This window comes from Pituophis catenifer, unplaced genomic scaffold, assembly GCF_029215685.1.
Source record: "Pituophis catenifer annectens isolate HBS135680 unplaced genomic scaffold, rPitCat1.0.hap2 SCAF_1, whole genome shotgun sequence".
In the NCBI taxonomy this organism is placed as follows: Eukaryota; Metazoa; Chordata; class Lepidosauria; order Squamata; family Colubridae; genus Pituophis; species Pituophis catenifer.
In genome coordinates, this window is record NW_027256881.1 from 71,534,089 (window position 1) to 71,550,192 (window position 16,104).

Here is a 16,104-nt window from a genome sequence, read left to right on the forward strand (position 1 = left end):
AGATAGATCCTTCTCCCCCTTGGGTTAATTGGGAAGGAAGCAAGCGGCAATTTTGCATTCTTTAGTAACTGACCAGATGCTTTACATTGGTCCCGTTCTCCAGAATGAGTGGCATTTTTCCATAAGAATTTTCATCTTTATTATATATGTCAAGTTGAAAGAGCTAGAAAGAAGTTCAAAGATACAAAAGGAGAATGAAAAAAAAAACATCAATAGTTTCTGTACAGATTGATTTCAGTTACCGTACCTGTTCTGTCAGCCTAAAATCTCTCTCCACACATACACAGAGAGAGATAGTGAGAGAGCCACACAGGGAATTGGCGCACAACAGCCCAATTCCTTGTCTATAAAATAAAGCAAAAATACCACCATCATACTGCTTCTAGTGTTCACTGATACCAAGTGTTTAATTTCCTGTTCTCAACCTGGATTTCTAAGAATTTGGGCTGCTTTTCTTATCCTGTTGTCAGCCAGCCAGCTCCTATTCCTTTCTATGAAAGACAAAAGAGGAAAAAAGGAGATTCCCCTGTCCTCTTTAAAAACAAAATAATGAAAGCTATCAGCTGTCTCCTTAGCAATTTATTTTCCTGGGTTTTCACTGATTATCTGAGAGCAAGATCAGGGTTTTTTTCCTTTTTTTTTTTTTGTGTGTGTGTGAATCTCTTGGAATGGAATATCCCTCCTCCCCTCAAACTATATCTTTTAACAGGGTTTCATTAATAAAGCTTCAGAATCTCCCTCCCAATAAAAGTATTACAGAAACACAATAGTTAATTTTTGAATAGAAGCAAGTAAAGCTATGGCCTTAAGGAAGGAGCAACACGGAATAAAATATGGCTTAGTAAGATAGAATGTTCCTAACCTATTGTCTAATTTTTTTTTTTAAAAAAATGCCCAATCTCCCTGGAAGCTATGCTTCAGTAACTCCTAAAATTACATGAATTATCTTTTTAAGCTTTGGTAATTAAGAGTGGGAGAATCAGATTAAAATAAATATCCCAAAATGAATGGGAATATGGGCAGATGAAATATGGTAAAAATGTAATGAGATTAGTGACATGGCCTGTTCCTCAAAAAAGAAATGCTATTTTGCAGATGGCCACTGAAGATAGCGCTCAAAGCGAGTTAATGGGCAGAATAATAAATAGTTCATAAATAACAGAATATATATTTCAAGACTTGCAAGAAGTTTCCTGCTGCTTAATAGAATTCTTTACCATAGGCATAGGAGGACATGGTATCAAAATCAGTTATAATTCTAGAATTCATTTATTTGGAAATGGAATTTGCTACTCTTGTTCATTCTTTAAATGAAATGTCTAGTTTACTTCAACATTATTGCTTTTATCTGGCTTATTCAAAACATAAGAACTTTTTTTTAACCTGAATTTGGATTTCTTCGGAGAAAAGAATTTGAGCTTAGTTTTGTACTATTCCAGCAAAGGTTGCAGCATTTTTCTGTAGATGTCAGAGCTGCTTAAGCTGTATTCCCTCTTATTATCAGCTAAAATTATTTAGAATAAAAATAATGGTGACAGATGAGCCTCAGGTTCTAAAGAATTTTAGGGGAAAAAATGGATGTCTACATAGAAGGGAGTAGTTGGCACGTTTGCATGTTTTAATTGTTTCAAATATCATATGTAGGTCCCTTGGTTAATCTGGATAACTGGTGGCCACAGTACATAAACTTTGCTTCAGCTTTGACTTAAAAAAGGTGCTTTGGGTTCTTCAGTGGTATTTGCATGATATCTCTCAGCTATTTTTCTCCCCAGGATCATGCAACAATTGTGGAAGATATCCACCCAGTCCCAAGAAAATTTGCCACTTGGAAGAGTTGCAGACAAACACACACACAGTGCTCCCAACACGCTCTAATGTACCTTTTTTGTGCTTGAATCTGGAGCTTACCTCTAATATATTCCTAGGAGCGTAAGAATTTTACTTATGCTACCATCATAATTTATTACAGCTGTGAAGACTTGAAATGACTATCCAAACCTGTGAATTACAAAACATATGTCATTCCACTGAGCTGCAATATGCCTAAGCTTGTCAGTTCTGAACTATTAATTAAAATAATATGAAAGTTGTGAGTTAGCTGTATTGCATTTATGTACCTTGATTTAGGAAAAAGTTAATAGAGGAGCATGAGAAAGATGCTATTGATCAGAATTCATTCCAGTGTAGTGGGCTTGAATACTAATATGTAATATTTTCAGTGCATTACCCTCATTTGTAAACAGGGAAAATAAATAGGAAGATAGGAAGAAGAAAGCATTCTGACCAGAAGGGATTTGCATGGTAGCTATGAGGACATCTGAAGAGCTGCTGGTTGCAAGTTCTCTATACCAGGGGTCGCCAATCTCCATGGATTGGTACCGGGCTGCAGCATGCCAAGAACCGGGCTGTGCAAACATGTGACGCTCCATTCGCAGGTGCAGGCAACACACGAAACCACTCCCCCTTTGGTCCATGGAAAAACCTCTCCATAGAATTGGTCCCTGGTGCCCAAAAGGTTGGGGGCCGCTACTCTATACTGGCAGCTGTTGATTGTCTTCATGAGTGATGTAGTGATTGTTTCCTGAAGACTAAGCAGAGATTGCAGGAGGAATATAAGATAGTCACAGAGAACAAACAGAACATTGCCAGAGGAGATTGATGGGACAGTTTAAATTCATTTGTCCTCTAAATCAATAATATGAATTTGGATTACCTGAGGGAAGGAAGAAAACAGTTCTATTTGGTGCTTCCTTAAAAAAACAAAAATAAAGATTAACGCTTAAGTCTTAGTAGTTCAGTCTTGCTTGTCATAAATTGCTGCTTGAAATAACTTAAGATATACTTGGAATAAGTACAAGCTTTTAGCAGTGCATGAAGAAGTCAGTGGATTGGAGGTGTGATTGGCTAATAGCACTTCAACTATTGAGAGAGGTTGAAGATCTTCCTGGTTTTTTTTTTTAAAAGTGCTACTGTAGGAACTGAAACAAGAAGGCAATCAAAGGAGCAGGATCTGTGGATGGAGGAGAGTAACAACCAAAAGGAAGACATGCGGAAGAAGCAGAAACTCAGAAGACAATCTTTAGAATCTCAGAGAGGAAGCAGGCTCTGAATTTTCCTCTCAGAGGAAGAAAAAGAGATGCTGCAAAACAGGATATAGAATGGTAGATCCATGAATTACAGAAAAGTGTAGTAATTGGTGACTTGCCACAATGAAGAATGGAAAGAAATGTGTACCAGTCAAATCCCCTGGCTACTGTCTGTAAGGATTAGAGAAGTGACCAAGCAACTTCCAAATTTTGTCTAGTCCACTGACAATTATTCTTCCTTGCTGTTCTATGTGACACTAAATGATATTGCAAAAAGCAGCTATAACTATATCACCATATGTATGTAAGAGTGGGTTCTCTGACAGAGATCTGAGACGCTATTCTGATTTAATTTTTTTGTCCCACCTTTGATTTCAGTCAGTTTCAAGGCAGTGATGCTCCCACCTCCCATTTTCCCTGCAGTAACAACCCTATGAGATGGGATGGCTGTGAGAAAAATGACTGACCCAAATTTATGTAAATAACCAGCTGGAAACTTCTCTGTTATCAGTGAAGGGATCCACCGGGAAAAGTTAGACTGGGAATAAAAAAAAAAAAAAATCCAGAAGAAAGCAGAAGCAAACCATATTTATATTTCCATCAAGGAATGTCCATTTAATCATCTGGATTTGAACTCTGCTCACTTTATTATTATACTTTTCCAGTCTTCCTCATTTTTATGGCTCTTACAGCTTTCGCTGCAGTTTTTTTTTGTTCTGAATATATTTGTATTAATTAGGAGTCAAAGCACATTTAGCAGATGGGAAATAGTTTGAGCCAAGACTGAGTAATGCTTTTAAAAGCGAGAGTGTTTTGAAATGTATTCATTTCCATTTATGGGCGGGCAGGCAGGTGGGAAGGATGGCTACTTGGTTTGTGTAATATTTCTGTTTTTCTTTCTGAGCCATGACCTTCTAATTCTTATTTGGGTTGACTGCCCTCCTAGGAAATGGAATCTGTGGCTATCAAGTCAATAGTTTTACCTTTTGTTATTCATGTTTTGATCCTTTGGATTGGATCCCTTCCATGTACAGAAAGACACTTGTGGATGAAAGTACAATTAACCCACTGGAGGCTTCTGCTAAGTGGGTCCAGGGACAGCACATTTTGTCAGATTTTCTTGTCCTGAGTACCGTATGTCATTCTGGAAAGTTCACCAGATGTCTGAGACAGATTTTTTTATTTTATTTTTTTAAAGGAAAGGGATAAAAAAATGTCTCTCCCTTCAATATAGGAGTGGAATCAGATGTTCATTCAGAAATCTTTAAATGTAATCCTATAATTCAGTTGCATAGCAGTCTTTAAAATCTTCTGAATTAGTGTTTTATATGAATCCAAAATGTTTAAGCATTTTTAACATGTCAATCATACATGATGTATTTGTAGATTTCTAGGAGCTGATGGTGTGTTTATCTTACTCCACTCTCAAACTGTAATAAATTGTTGTTGTCGCCCGAGTAAAATCCTTTATCCACTTTTAAGTCTTTCTGATCATACATAAGAAAATAATTGACAAGTATATCCTTCTGTTGTCAAATCGTCTCTTGATTTTATTTCACAAATTCTAGTGTTTTCTGGTAAGTTAATCATTTATGTTTGCTTACAGTTTTTTGCCTATAAAATGCTTCTTATGCTGAGAATCCCAAAGGTGTTTTCAGACACATTACATTTGTTTCATACTGTAAGAATAGCCCACCTGATATGATTATTGAAATTTATATTAACCTTAGATATCCCAATCTCAGATCCTGTCCTTCTAACTCCAGTAACCTTTATAGGGAATCCTCAATTTATCACCACAATTGAGCCCAAAATTTTTGTTGCCAAGTAAAGCAAGTTGTTAAGAGAGTTATGCCCCATTTTACAACCTTTTTGCTACAGTTGTTAAGCGAATCATTGCAGTTGTTAAGGGAACCAGTTGTTAACAGAAGCTGGTTTCCCCCGTTGACTGATTTTTGGAAACCAGCTGGAAGATTGTAAATGGTGATCGCATGACCCCGGGACACTGAAACTGCCATAAATACAAACCAACTGCCCAAATTTTGATCATGTGACCATGGGGATGCTGCAACAGTCGTAAGTGTGGGAAAATAGTCATAATTCAGTTTTTCAGTGCCATTGTAACTTCAAATGGTCACTAAATGCATGATTGTAAATTGAGGACTATCTGTAATTCTCAGCAACATCCACTATTTCATTCAAGCTAAACAGGAAGTAATGAAATATAATTTGAGATCTGGTAGACCCAATCTTCCTCTTTCTTTTGCATCTTGCATCTTTTTTATTTAAGATGCATCTTTTGCATCTTAAATAAAATCATTTTATTTAACCTCAAGTTTTTCCCCCGCCATACAAATTTAGTTATATCCTTCTGCCATTGTTTAAATGGTATATCAGTTGTCAAGAGACATTGTCTGAAACAAAAAATAACATTTTAGGTTAAACCTTTCATCTTAATCACAGAAATTGTCCCCAGTAGTGACAATTGTACCTTAGCCCATCTTTACATATTTTTTTAAACTTCACTCCATGTTTTAAGTTACTTATTTTGAAATAACATACAATTCACATTTGTTATAGCAATACCCTAACATTTTATCTTATCCTCAATCTTAAAAATAGATATAATTGGGAGTCAATAGCAACTTTCAAGTAGCTTTGAAATACTGTTTCGGCAGCTTCTGCACTTTTTCTTTTCCTGTCCTTCCTCCTCTGCAGTTCCTTCTATGTCGGGGGGGAAAAATTATTTGGAAGACTAGTCATCCTTCCTAGCTATAGTTAGAAAGACAGTCACTCAAAGCTCAGGCAGAAAACTCTTGATCATGACCTGTGCATGGGTTGGTGAGTTTGTGTGAAACTTCTTGCACAATCACTGAATACTACACAATAAAGCTCCTTAGCCAATTTTTAAGTATTCAGTCTGATATTTTTTTTCCTCCTTAGCGATAATTCTTGCAAGGTACTCTGGATGGAAAAATGCAGTCGGATGAACTAATTCTACCTTGTTGTCAGGTTACATTAGCAGAATCTTGCATGTTTGAAAGTATCTCAAGAAACTAGGGAGTCTCTTTTTTGAGTCTCTTGCCCTGCCCATATTTCAGTTGTGGTCTACGTTGCCCTTCATCTAGCAGTTCCCTTGGCGGTACTCTCTTTACTCTGTTCTCCAAGGCTGTTCCCACAGAACTCTGAGAAACTTCAAAGTGTATTTTCCAAGCTGAAGGATAAGGTTAGAGACGGTAAGGTATTTTCCAGATTGGTTTCAGTTGATTTTCATCTGCCTGCCCATACTAGATGTTCAAATGCTGTTTCCTTATATAAACAGGATTTCCCTCCCCTACACTTAATTGGTGGCATGTGATTTTGTTTCTTCATCTCCCTCTTCTCTTTATTCGATAATTACTGAATAAATAATGGCTGCTGTTGTAGTGAATTCAGGATCACAAAATTTCACAGATGGCACCTACCTCCCACTGTCTTCTTATTTACAGAATTAATCATCAACTTTTCTGGCTCATTCAGTTCTTCTCATTTCCAGTGGTTATAAAAACATTAACTTCATCCTTATTAGCAGTGTACTAATACTTAATAATCATGACATTGATTTTCCTGGCACCACACGTTTAATTTTTTTTTTTTTTTTTTTTTTTTTAAGTATTTGCTTTGGAAGAAAAAATTATCTAGAGAAACAGTTGAAAATGCTTGTTGCTAGAATATTGTTGCTTGCATTAAAACTGGAGTACTAGCATGCCTTTTTATTGTCCCATGTAGTCTGTTTTCTAAATGCTGTTCATGATTTTTGCAGTGCTTTTGTCATACAGAAATATGCTAGAATTAATTTTAAGCTTAATAATGACTCTAGTGGTTATTAATAGCCTGTAAATATAGTCTACTTTATTTTTTTCCCATTAAAGTTACACATTTACTGGTTTTGCATATATTTGTTTGGAAAGCTTGACAATAAATTACATTTTTACTACAAGATAGTTTAAAACAAAAAAATGTCTTTAGAGTAAATCTTGAGAAATTGTATATTTTAAATCTTTATTAAAAACTATGGAGACTTATAATTTATTCCTTCCTCATTGTTTACTGGAATTATTTCATGGTTTGCTTTTATTTCTATTTTTTTATTTATTTATTTATTTTATTTTTAATTTGATTTATATGCCGCCCTTCTCCGGAGACTCAGTGTGGCTTACAATGCATTAAGCAATATCCTGCCATTATCTTCAGGAAGTCAGGCATTATATATAGTAATCCTTCCATTTTCCATCAAAACATTCTGAAGTAGCATTGAAAAATAATTGTTATCTGGAATTTTAGTCTTCGTTATTAGCCTTATAATAAAGGTGACATTAGCATTCAGGGTGGATTTGATTTAAATCAAGTCAATTTAAATCACAATTTAAATCATGATTTAAATCACTAGTAAAAAGGCTTAATTTAAATCAACTCAATTTAAATCATAATTTTTAAAGAGCAACTGTCATCTCTGTCCCACAGCAGCTCCTCCTCTGACCCTCTGTTGACTCACCAACAGTCCCAATATTGCAGAATATACAGCCTCATGCTATATAACTAAGTTCCACTTCATGCTGAATAAATTAAATTATTAATGTATCTTAAATAGAAAACTATCTTTAGATAGATTTTTACTCCAAAAACATTTTATTAAAATAAATTTGATAAAAATAAAATCAGATTTAAAATTTTAAAAATCCATTTTTTAATTTATTTTTTTAAATCAACGATTTTTATCCACCCTGTTAGCATTTTAGTATGGCATCCATGCCTCCTTTCGTAGTTCAGGAAACATGTTTTTGTTTTAGACAAAACAAATGTGCAGAAACCAACCCATTCATAAACTATACAATAGAGAGTTTATTCTGAAAGTTCTTGAAGCTTTAAGGAAATTGTAAACCCAATTGCCAAAGGGAGTAATATAACTCTAAATTTGCCACTCATGGAATGTTATCTGGAATTAATGTTTTTTATAGTTCAATTTTTGGGTGTCTTATATGGTTTGATTGCATGTTTTGAGGTTTATTTGTTTTTGTGTCTTATAAAAATTCTCAGCCTTCCTTAATAAACTTTTTTTTTTTTTTGCTTTGCCTGAATTTTTGTGATTGGCATTTTGGGGTAGGCAAAAAAGCCACCTTTGCAAAGGTAAAAATGTTTTTTTCTCTCTCAATTTTTTTTTTAATTATTATTATTTGATTTATATGCCGCCCTTCTCCGGAGACTCAGGGTGGCTTACAATGCATTAAGCAATAGCCTTCATACTTTTGTATATTTATACAAAGTCAGCTTACTGCCCCCACAATCCGGGTCCTCATTTTACCTACATTAGAAAGGATGGAAGGCTGAGTCAACCTTGAGCCTGGTGAGATTTGAACTTGCAGTAATTGCAGGCAGCTGATGTTAATAACAGTGCTTTAGTCTGCTGCACCACTAGGGCGCAGGGAATAAGTTTAGGGAATAAATTTAGGGAATAAATACAAATTCAGTTACAATTTATGGCAAAAGTAAACTTAAGTCAAAACTAATGATTGTGTTTCAATTTTCCCCCCAATTTTTGATTCCTTCTTTTAAAAAAATAAAATTACTATTCAACAAACTATATGATATATTGTGGGGCTTGGAATTACTTAATTAGAACTTGCATTTCTAATTTTATTAAAACACTTTCTTAAATAGATACTCCTTTTTCATGTGTGGGTGACATCCTCTGATACTTCCAGATTCAGTATACTATCTGGTTTTAAAATGCATTGGGAATGTTTCCCTAAACGATCCTCAAAATTAGAAAACAGTAACTTGCATGAAATATTTTGTAGAAAGCAACCTTAATTTTTAATGGAATTAGAAGAAAAACATAGTGCAAATCTTGTGCTCTGGATACAGGAGGATTCTGATACTGTTATAGTATATAAAGTGTTTTAACCGTGGATTGAAAATTCTGTTATCTTAAACTTGAGCTGCTATATCTGTGCTGCAGAAATCCAGATGTAAATGGCAGTAAAATGTTTGTTAGTTTTACCTCTTTACTGATTCTAATAGTCATATGAATTTCTACAGCACAGATATGGAAGCCTATATCATACTCCAGGTGTCCCCACTCCCGGCCATGGCCCACTACTGGGCTGTGGCCTATTTGCAACTGGGCCGCATGAGTGGTGGGCTGGTACGCACATCCATGTGCACGTGCACAGCTTGCCTGAGCGGCGGGCCGGCACACGTGCACATGCGCGCACAGCTCAACTTGTGCAAGTTAAGCTATGCCCACTGCCCTGCTGCTCACCTGGCCTGGTTCCCCTCTTCCCCCCAGCAAGCTGCAAAGGTTGGGGACTGCTGCTGTATTACACTGGGAAACAGTGTTACATAGTGAGTGAGGAGAGGTCTCCACTTTGCTATAGTTACCTTGTAATTCTTAAGGGTAAAATAGCAAACTTTTGAGTTATTCAGAGAGTTTAAAGTAATTTTATGGGTTAAATTCCTTACAAAATGACAATTAATTTAGAATCATATTTTATCTGTTTCAGTTTTGTACATTTTTATATAATAATGTGAAGTTTATGTAAGTTTACATAAAGTTAAATTAAATAAATTAAGTTTATTATTTACTTAATCCGTACATAGCAGAAGAAAGATGATATGACCTTTTTCCTTGCTTAAATAATGTGACTTTCTTCTTTTGTAAACCTGTGAATAGTCTAGTGTTTGTATAGCTTTATGTAGCTTTTACGTCAACTCTTGTAAATAAAGAGGGCTTTATGGTATTCAGTATCTGAGGTTTATGTGTCATGCTATCTTGGTTAGCCTAAATATTTGTAATATTTAACTTCTTTTATATTTTTGCTTTCTCTTGACTTTGTGTTTCATAAGCCAATTTCTTTGTGTATTAAAGTTTATTCTTGGGAAACAGCTCTGCTGTTATCCTTTTTTAACGTGTGACTTACTTGCAGCTCTGGTGCATTAATTGCTTTTTAAGACTCTGTCCATCTTTCCTTCAATACAAAACTTCTCATTTCTAACTTTATTGTTTGTCACCTAATAGCAATATGACTATTAACAGTCTCTACACAGGATGTTTTTTGTTTTTGTTTTTTGCTGTTGAGAATGTTTAATCTGTCTTCTCATGTGAGAAGCGGCTAGACACAAGTGAAGCCAATCTTGCTGACCCTTTTGCAAAGGAATCAACAGGACTGGCTTCATTTTACTGTTTTCCCTTCATCTTTCATCCTTAGTGGGGACAGCCAAGATGTTCAAAAACTCTCCTGTGATACAGACTCATTATTTCATTTTTCACTTTAAAGTGCTTTATTACTTATTTTAAGCTTGAGTTATTCTGGTAATATACACATAACTCTTTATCCCCTTCCACTCCTTCCATAGATCATACTTTGCATATAAAATGTCTTTGTTCAGTTCTTGTCATCTCCAAGTAGAACTGAGAAACTCTCCTGCTTGTACTAGGAACAGCTGTCAATTGGCCAGGGTGAATAAAAATTGATGGTTTTTTAAAAAATAATAATAAAAAAATGGATTTTTAAAAATTTAAATCAGATTTTTTTATTTAAATCAGATTTTTTTTATTTTTATCAAATGTATTTTAATAAAATGCTTTTTGAGTAAAAATCTATCTAAAGATAGTTTTCTATTTAAGATACATTAATAATAACCCTTTACAATTAAGTAGGACTCTAAGATAAATTACAGTTATACTTGTAGACTAAAATACAATCTTACCTGTGAAATGAAGGTAAAACTTGAAATAGAGAAGTGCTCTTAAAAACCGAAGAAGAGCTCTGCTTATATTAACGACCTAACATTTTCTTTGCCAGTCAAATCCCAAATGCACAACTGAACAAAAAGTGTGATTGCACCTTCTCCTTGTATTCTCTAGAAATAAGTAATTGAAGATACATGAAATGAAAGTAATACGTAGCCATTCTGACCTATAGATAATAATAGCTTATCCTTTCATCCTTTATTGGTATCTTTTTAAATGTTAATTCTTTCTCCTGTTGTCTCCTTGAAAATGGTTAGTCTCGGGGGTGAAATGCCGGATCACCTAATCCAGTAGCGATGGAGGCGGGTGGTTAGGAGAACCGGTAGCAAAAATCCCTCCCCCCCCCATGTCCAGCTGAGCCACACGATCATCAGAGGCTTTTTTTTAAACTTTTAAAAGCATTTTTTCTACAACCTCTTTGGGAGAAAAAATGCTTTTAAAAGTAAAAAAAAAAAAGCCTCTGATGATCACGCGGCTCAGCTGGGATCGTCAGAGCCTTTTAAAAGCATTTTTTAAAAATGCTTTTAAAAAGCCGAAGAGGTTGTAAAAAAAATGCTTTTAAAAGTAAAAAAAAAAAAAAAAAAAAGGTTGGCCACGCCCAGCCAGTCACACTACCCCCCACCAAGCCACACCCACGGAACTGGTAGTAACAAATTTTACATTTCACCACTGGTTAGTCTGATAATTTGCTTACAAAAAAAAGTCTAAGAGAAGTTACCTTCATACAATGTTCTAATGTTTACTGAATAATATACATATGAAAGGAAAGTGGCAGCACTGACTTCCTAACTATAAAATAACAATGCATTTATTTAGTCAGTGTATATAGCCATCCTCATGGTGAACAACTCAGCCCAGTGTAAAGTGTAACTAACAATAAATACAATAAAACTATCAACTATAAAATGAACAATCATATAAAAAAAAATAAACTACACTGGAAACAATTCGAACAATATGATTAAGTCCCCCGGGACTTAATGCCTGGAAAGAGTCTAGGTTTTTCAAAGCTGTGCAGAGGACAGGAAGGATCAGGGATATCTGACTCTCGGAAGGAATATTTATGCATAAAGTAGGCATGTAATACAGCACCTACTCTATGCATCAAGAAGCCATTCTCTTAGGTGCCATAAGATGAGATTGCTTAAGAAACAGGACCCAGAGCATGCATTCTTGTTGGATCTTAATGGATGGATAATCTGTCCTTCAAATAATGTGCCATGTTGGTCTTTAATGTGATAAACAGCACCTTGAATTGAACCTAGAAGCCCACTGGCAACCGTTTGAGCTTGCAAATGAGTAGTATTACATGGCTGTACTGACTTGTGCCAGTGCCAATGCATTCTGGATCCGTTGGAGCTTCTGTAGAGCACATTGCAGTAATCCACACAAAAGAAGACCCACGTATGAGTGACCATGAGTGGTACCTCCTGATCTAGTAATGAGAACAACTGGCACACAGTGTCTGAGCCATGGTTGAAATCTTCTCGTCAGGCTTGAATCATGAATCTAGAAACACCCTCAGATCTTGCATTAGATTTTTTCTCAAGGTGTAATTCTCAATACTATTCAGAATTAGAGGTCTAGGAAGTTTCAAAATTCACAGCTACCTAGTAGGGTTGAGCCTGATTCTGTTCTTCTATATCCAGACTCCCTAAATCTCTAGACATTAAGACCATTGATGGCATCACTCAGGTAGCCAGGGACTGTGATGTATAAATTAGGTACCATCCGTATATTTAAGATCAGATGGAACTACCCCTTCATTCAAGGATGAATTTGCTATGGACCCTGTCCATATCTCACTTTTCAAGTTCTCCTGACCAATTAGGAGAGTCATGGATCTAATAAACAGGTAGTCGTACACACATTCCAAGAATCCTGTCCACTTTCTCAATAGCCATAGGTTTGAAGTCTTTCCCAAGAATGATGTCAGACCATTCTTCAGTCAACTCAGCAGGACCTGCATATCAGGTGTCCAAATCTATGGACTAAAGTTGTCCTTAGGAGTTCAATATTAATTTTTGAAGAAGTTTTTACTTGTAAGAAGATTAGATTCACCATGATTTCAGTTGCACCAGAAATGTGTTGACACAGTAGTTAGAATGAGATATTGCAAGCTAACTCTGCTCACTGCCAGGAGTTTGATCCTCACCAGCTCAAGGTTGATTCACCCTTCCATCTTTCCAAGGTTGGTAAAATGAGGAGCCAGATTGTTGGGGGGGGCATATGCTGACTCTGTAAACCGCTTACAGAAGGCTATAAAGCACTGTGAAGTGGTATATAAATCTAAGTGCTATTGTTATTGTAAGCTGTGTCACAACTGTCTGGCCAATTCCTAATCTGCCTTTGGTCTGAAAAGGCTTCTCTCTGTTCTGTGTATTTCAAAGTACTCTACTCATTGTGCATATCTAGTAGAATGGGAGTCTTGTGACTTCCCCATAAATACTTGTGCTGAGAATTCATTGCAATTCTAATGCTGAGAATTAATTGCTTGGGACAAAATGGCAAGATATTTTAAGTCTTGTTGCCTAATCCCATGGTTGCAAATTAAAGTGCAGTGACATAGAAAACAAGCCCTTTACAAGTTCTGCTTCTTAGAATTGTCTGAATCTTAAGTATTACTTAGGGAATTTTCATAACAGAATAACAAATATGGGCTCAAAAAAGTTAAAAAGTATTTTTAACTGAAGTGTAACATCATAAAAAACATGCTAAAACCTGAAATTTGACAAGGCAGGAAAAACAATTTGTTCTAGCTATATAGTGATTTTTGTAGCACTTGGTTAACTTTTGTGATTAATAGGATCTGATCCTGGTGATTATATGAACAAATAAGTCCCATCTCCCTTTTGCGTTGGTCCTTGATAATAATCTTGATGATAATCTGATTCTTCCAAAGATGTTCTGGTGATCTCTTTGATCTTATTCATCTATCTTATTGGTTGTCTTCCACTTTTTCTACTTCCACTTTTGATTAGCAGGCAAGTTCTTTTCAACCCCATTGTAGTGAATAAATTGAACTACCTTCATTCCATTATATGTAAATAGGTTTTTCTGACTTGGATAATTAATGAAGTTGGGCCAATTAAAGTAGTTTTATACAGTTTCGTAACATAGATAGTCCTCAGTTAACAACAGTAATTGGGATCAGAATTTCTGTTGCTAAGTGACACGTTCATAAAACAATGTGACATGAACATGCTGCTTAGCCATGGCAATTCCAGCACTTCCAATTTCTGTCTTTAAGCAAATCTAGAGCAAAGAAACAAGAGATCACATAGTTGTCCTCAACTTCCCACTGGCTTCTCCATTGACTTGTCAGAAGCTGGCAGTGAAAGTTGTAAATGACAATCACATGACTACAGGACACTGCAATGTTGTAATTGTGAGGCAGTAGCTGGGCAATTGGATCATGATCATGTGACCATGGAGGGGGACAGCCAGAACTTTGGAGACTGCTCATAAGTGCCATATATTCAATACCGTCATAAGTGTGAATAGTCACTGAACAAGTGGTTGTTAATTGAGGACTATCTGTAATAATAAAGGGAACTGATTTATAAGAGGACTCCAACTGATGTGTTATATGTTATAGGGCAAGCACTTGGAAAATGCCTGAGATGAATGAATAAAGATGTGAAAAATAATTTGTTTCAAAAGCTGGAATGGTCCAAACAGCTGTTTTGAACTTGAAATGGGATGCGTCAAGCTCTATAGGTTTTGCACAGTACAAGTGTATTGTGTAATCCGTATCATTGCTCAGTGATCTTTCTTGCTGACATTGTCATTTTGATTGATGCTAAAGACTCCTTGGTTCCAAAAAAAAAAAAAAGTAAAAATAGCCATTTCTATTTTTGTGGAACAGTTTTTTGAAGTACTGTTTTAATGATAAATCTGTGTTTGTATTGTTCTCCCTAGGAGGATCCAAATAATATCAACACATTAAAAAAGAAAGACCAACACAGTAATGGGGATGAAAAGTCACAAAACATGGAGACCCTGCCTCCAGGTACTGAATTGTTACTTTTAAAATATCACACAGAATTAAATATAACTAATCTAACAGAAAAGATAGAAAACTTATTTTGACTGAAGTAGACAATGAAGGGTGAGAAATTTAAGTATTCTCTTTTATGTATTCATATATTTGACCTCTTAAGGATAAAATGTGAGAACTTTTGAAGGTCTAGTTTACCTCATTTTAAAACTGACTGTATTATGTGGGGCTTATTTTTGAGTAGAGATTATAGGACTGTACTGTTAAAAGGAGAACTATTAACCTGCTGAAAAGATTTTAAAACAATCCATCCTGAATCATTGTGCAACAACAATTAGGATTCTGGAAACCTTGCTGTCTTCTTATTGAAAACCTCTAATCTTCCTGACTGATAAAAAAAAAAAGATCTGAAATGGGAATGTTTCTGAAGAGTCAGAGGTACCAAAACATCAAATGGACTATGCTTCCTTTCATCTTTTAAAGTAAGCAAATTATAACACTGAAAAGCTTCACACACTAGCTTACTGTGGAATAGAATTTTAATCACTGTTGGGACCAATCTGTGAAAAATAAAATTTATCACTAGTTAAGTGGCTCTGGGGTAGCTCTGTAATAGTTTTGATAAGCTATACCAACATAGAGTTTTTATAGATATTACACACAGATTGTAAAATATGCACAATATAAATAATGAAAACCACAAGCAGTACGGTATATTAGACTTTAGGCTCTAAATTTGGGACAGTATGATTCTGCTAGTCTTCTGTAAAGCTTGGGTGAGCCAGCCAACTTAATCACCCAAATAAAGAGTTGAATATATAAGGAAAAACATAAAATTAAATAAAGAAGAGTAGGCATGGATTATTAAATCATGTGCAGTAGAACAAGAGGATCAAGAATAAAAGAATATCGCAGAAGTATGGATTGAATATAAAAGTGAATGACCAGTAGTGAGGAATAAGTTGAAATGATTTTATGATATACAGCAGAGTTCCCCAAACTTTCTGGCTTTGTGCACTGGTAGGGGGGAGAGGAGATGGGTCCATGCAAGCGGCGGGTATGTGTGCCCAGCTTCATTTGCACAAGCGGTGCCCACTACTCGCACAACTGGAGCGCACACACTCACCCACTGCTCACGCCCACCACTTCCATGGCCCAGTTTCGAATGACTCAAGGCCCAGTAGTGGGTTGCGGCCCAGGGATTGGAGATCTCTGATATACACAGA

General features: G+C 35.6%; 1 protein-coding gene across 2 annotated transcripts in view; it reads left to right on the plus strand.

Moving 5' to 3' along the window:
- Positions 1 to 16,104, plus strand: part of GALNT2 (polypeptide N-acetylgalactosaminyltransferase 2) — a 72,757-nt gene that overhangs the window by 30,215 nt on the left and 26,438 nt on the right. Inside the window, exon 2 of one of the 2 annotated variants that reach the window (XM_070932571.1) lies at positions 14,800 to 14,890. In XM_070932571.1, coding sequence (XP_070788672.1) covers positions 14,800 to 14,890 — 91 coding nt within the window. Of the gene's footprint in view, positions 1 to 14,799; positions 14,891 to 15,293; positions 15,361 to 16,104 lie in introns of those variants that run through there. The other variant, XM_070932572.1, reaches the window with a different exon arrangement.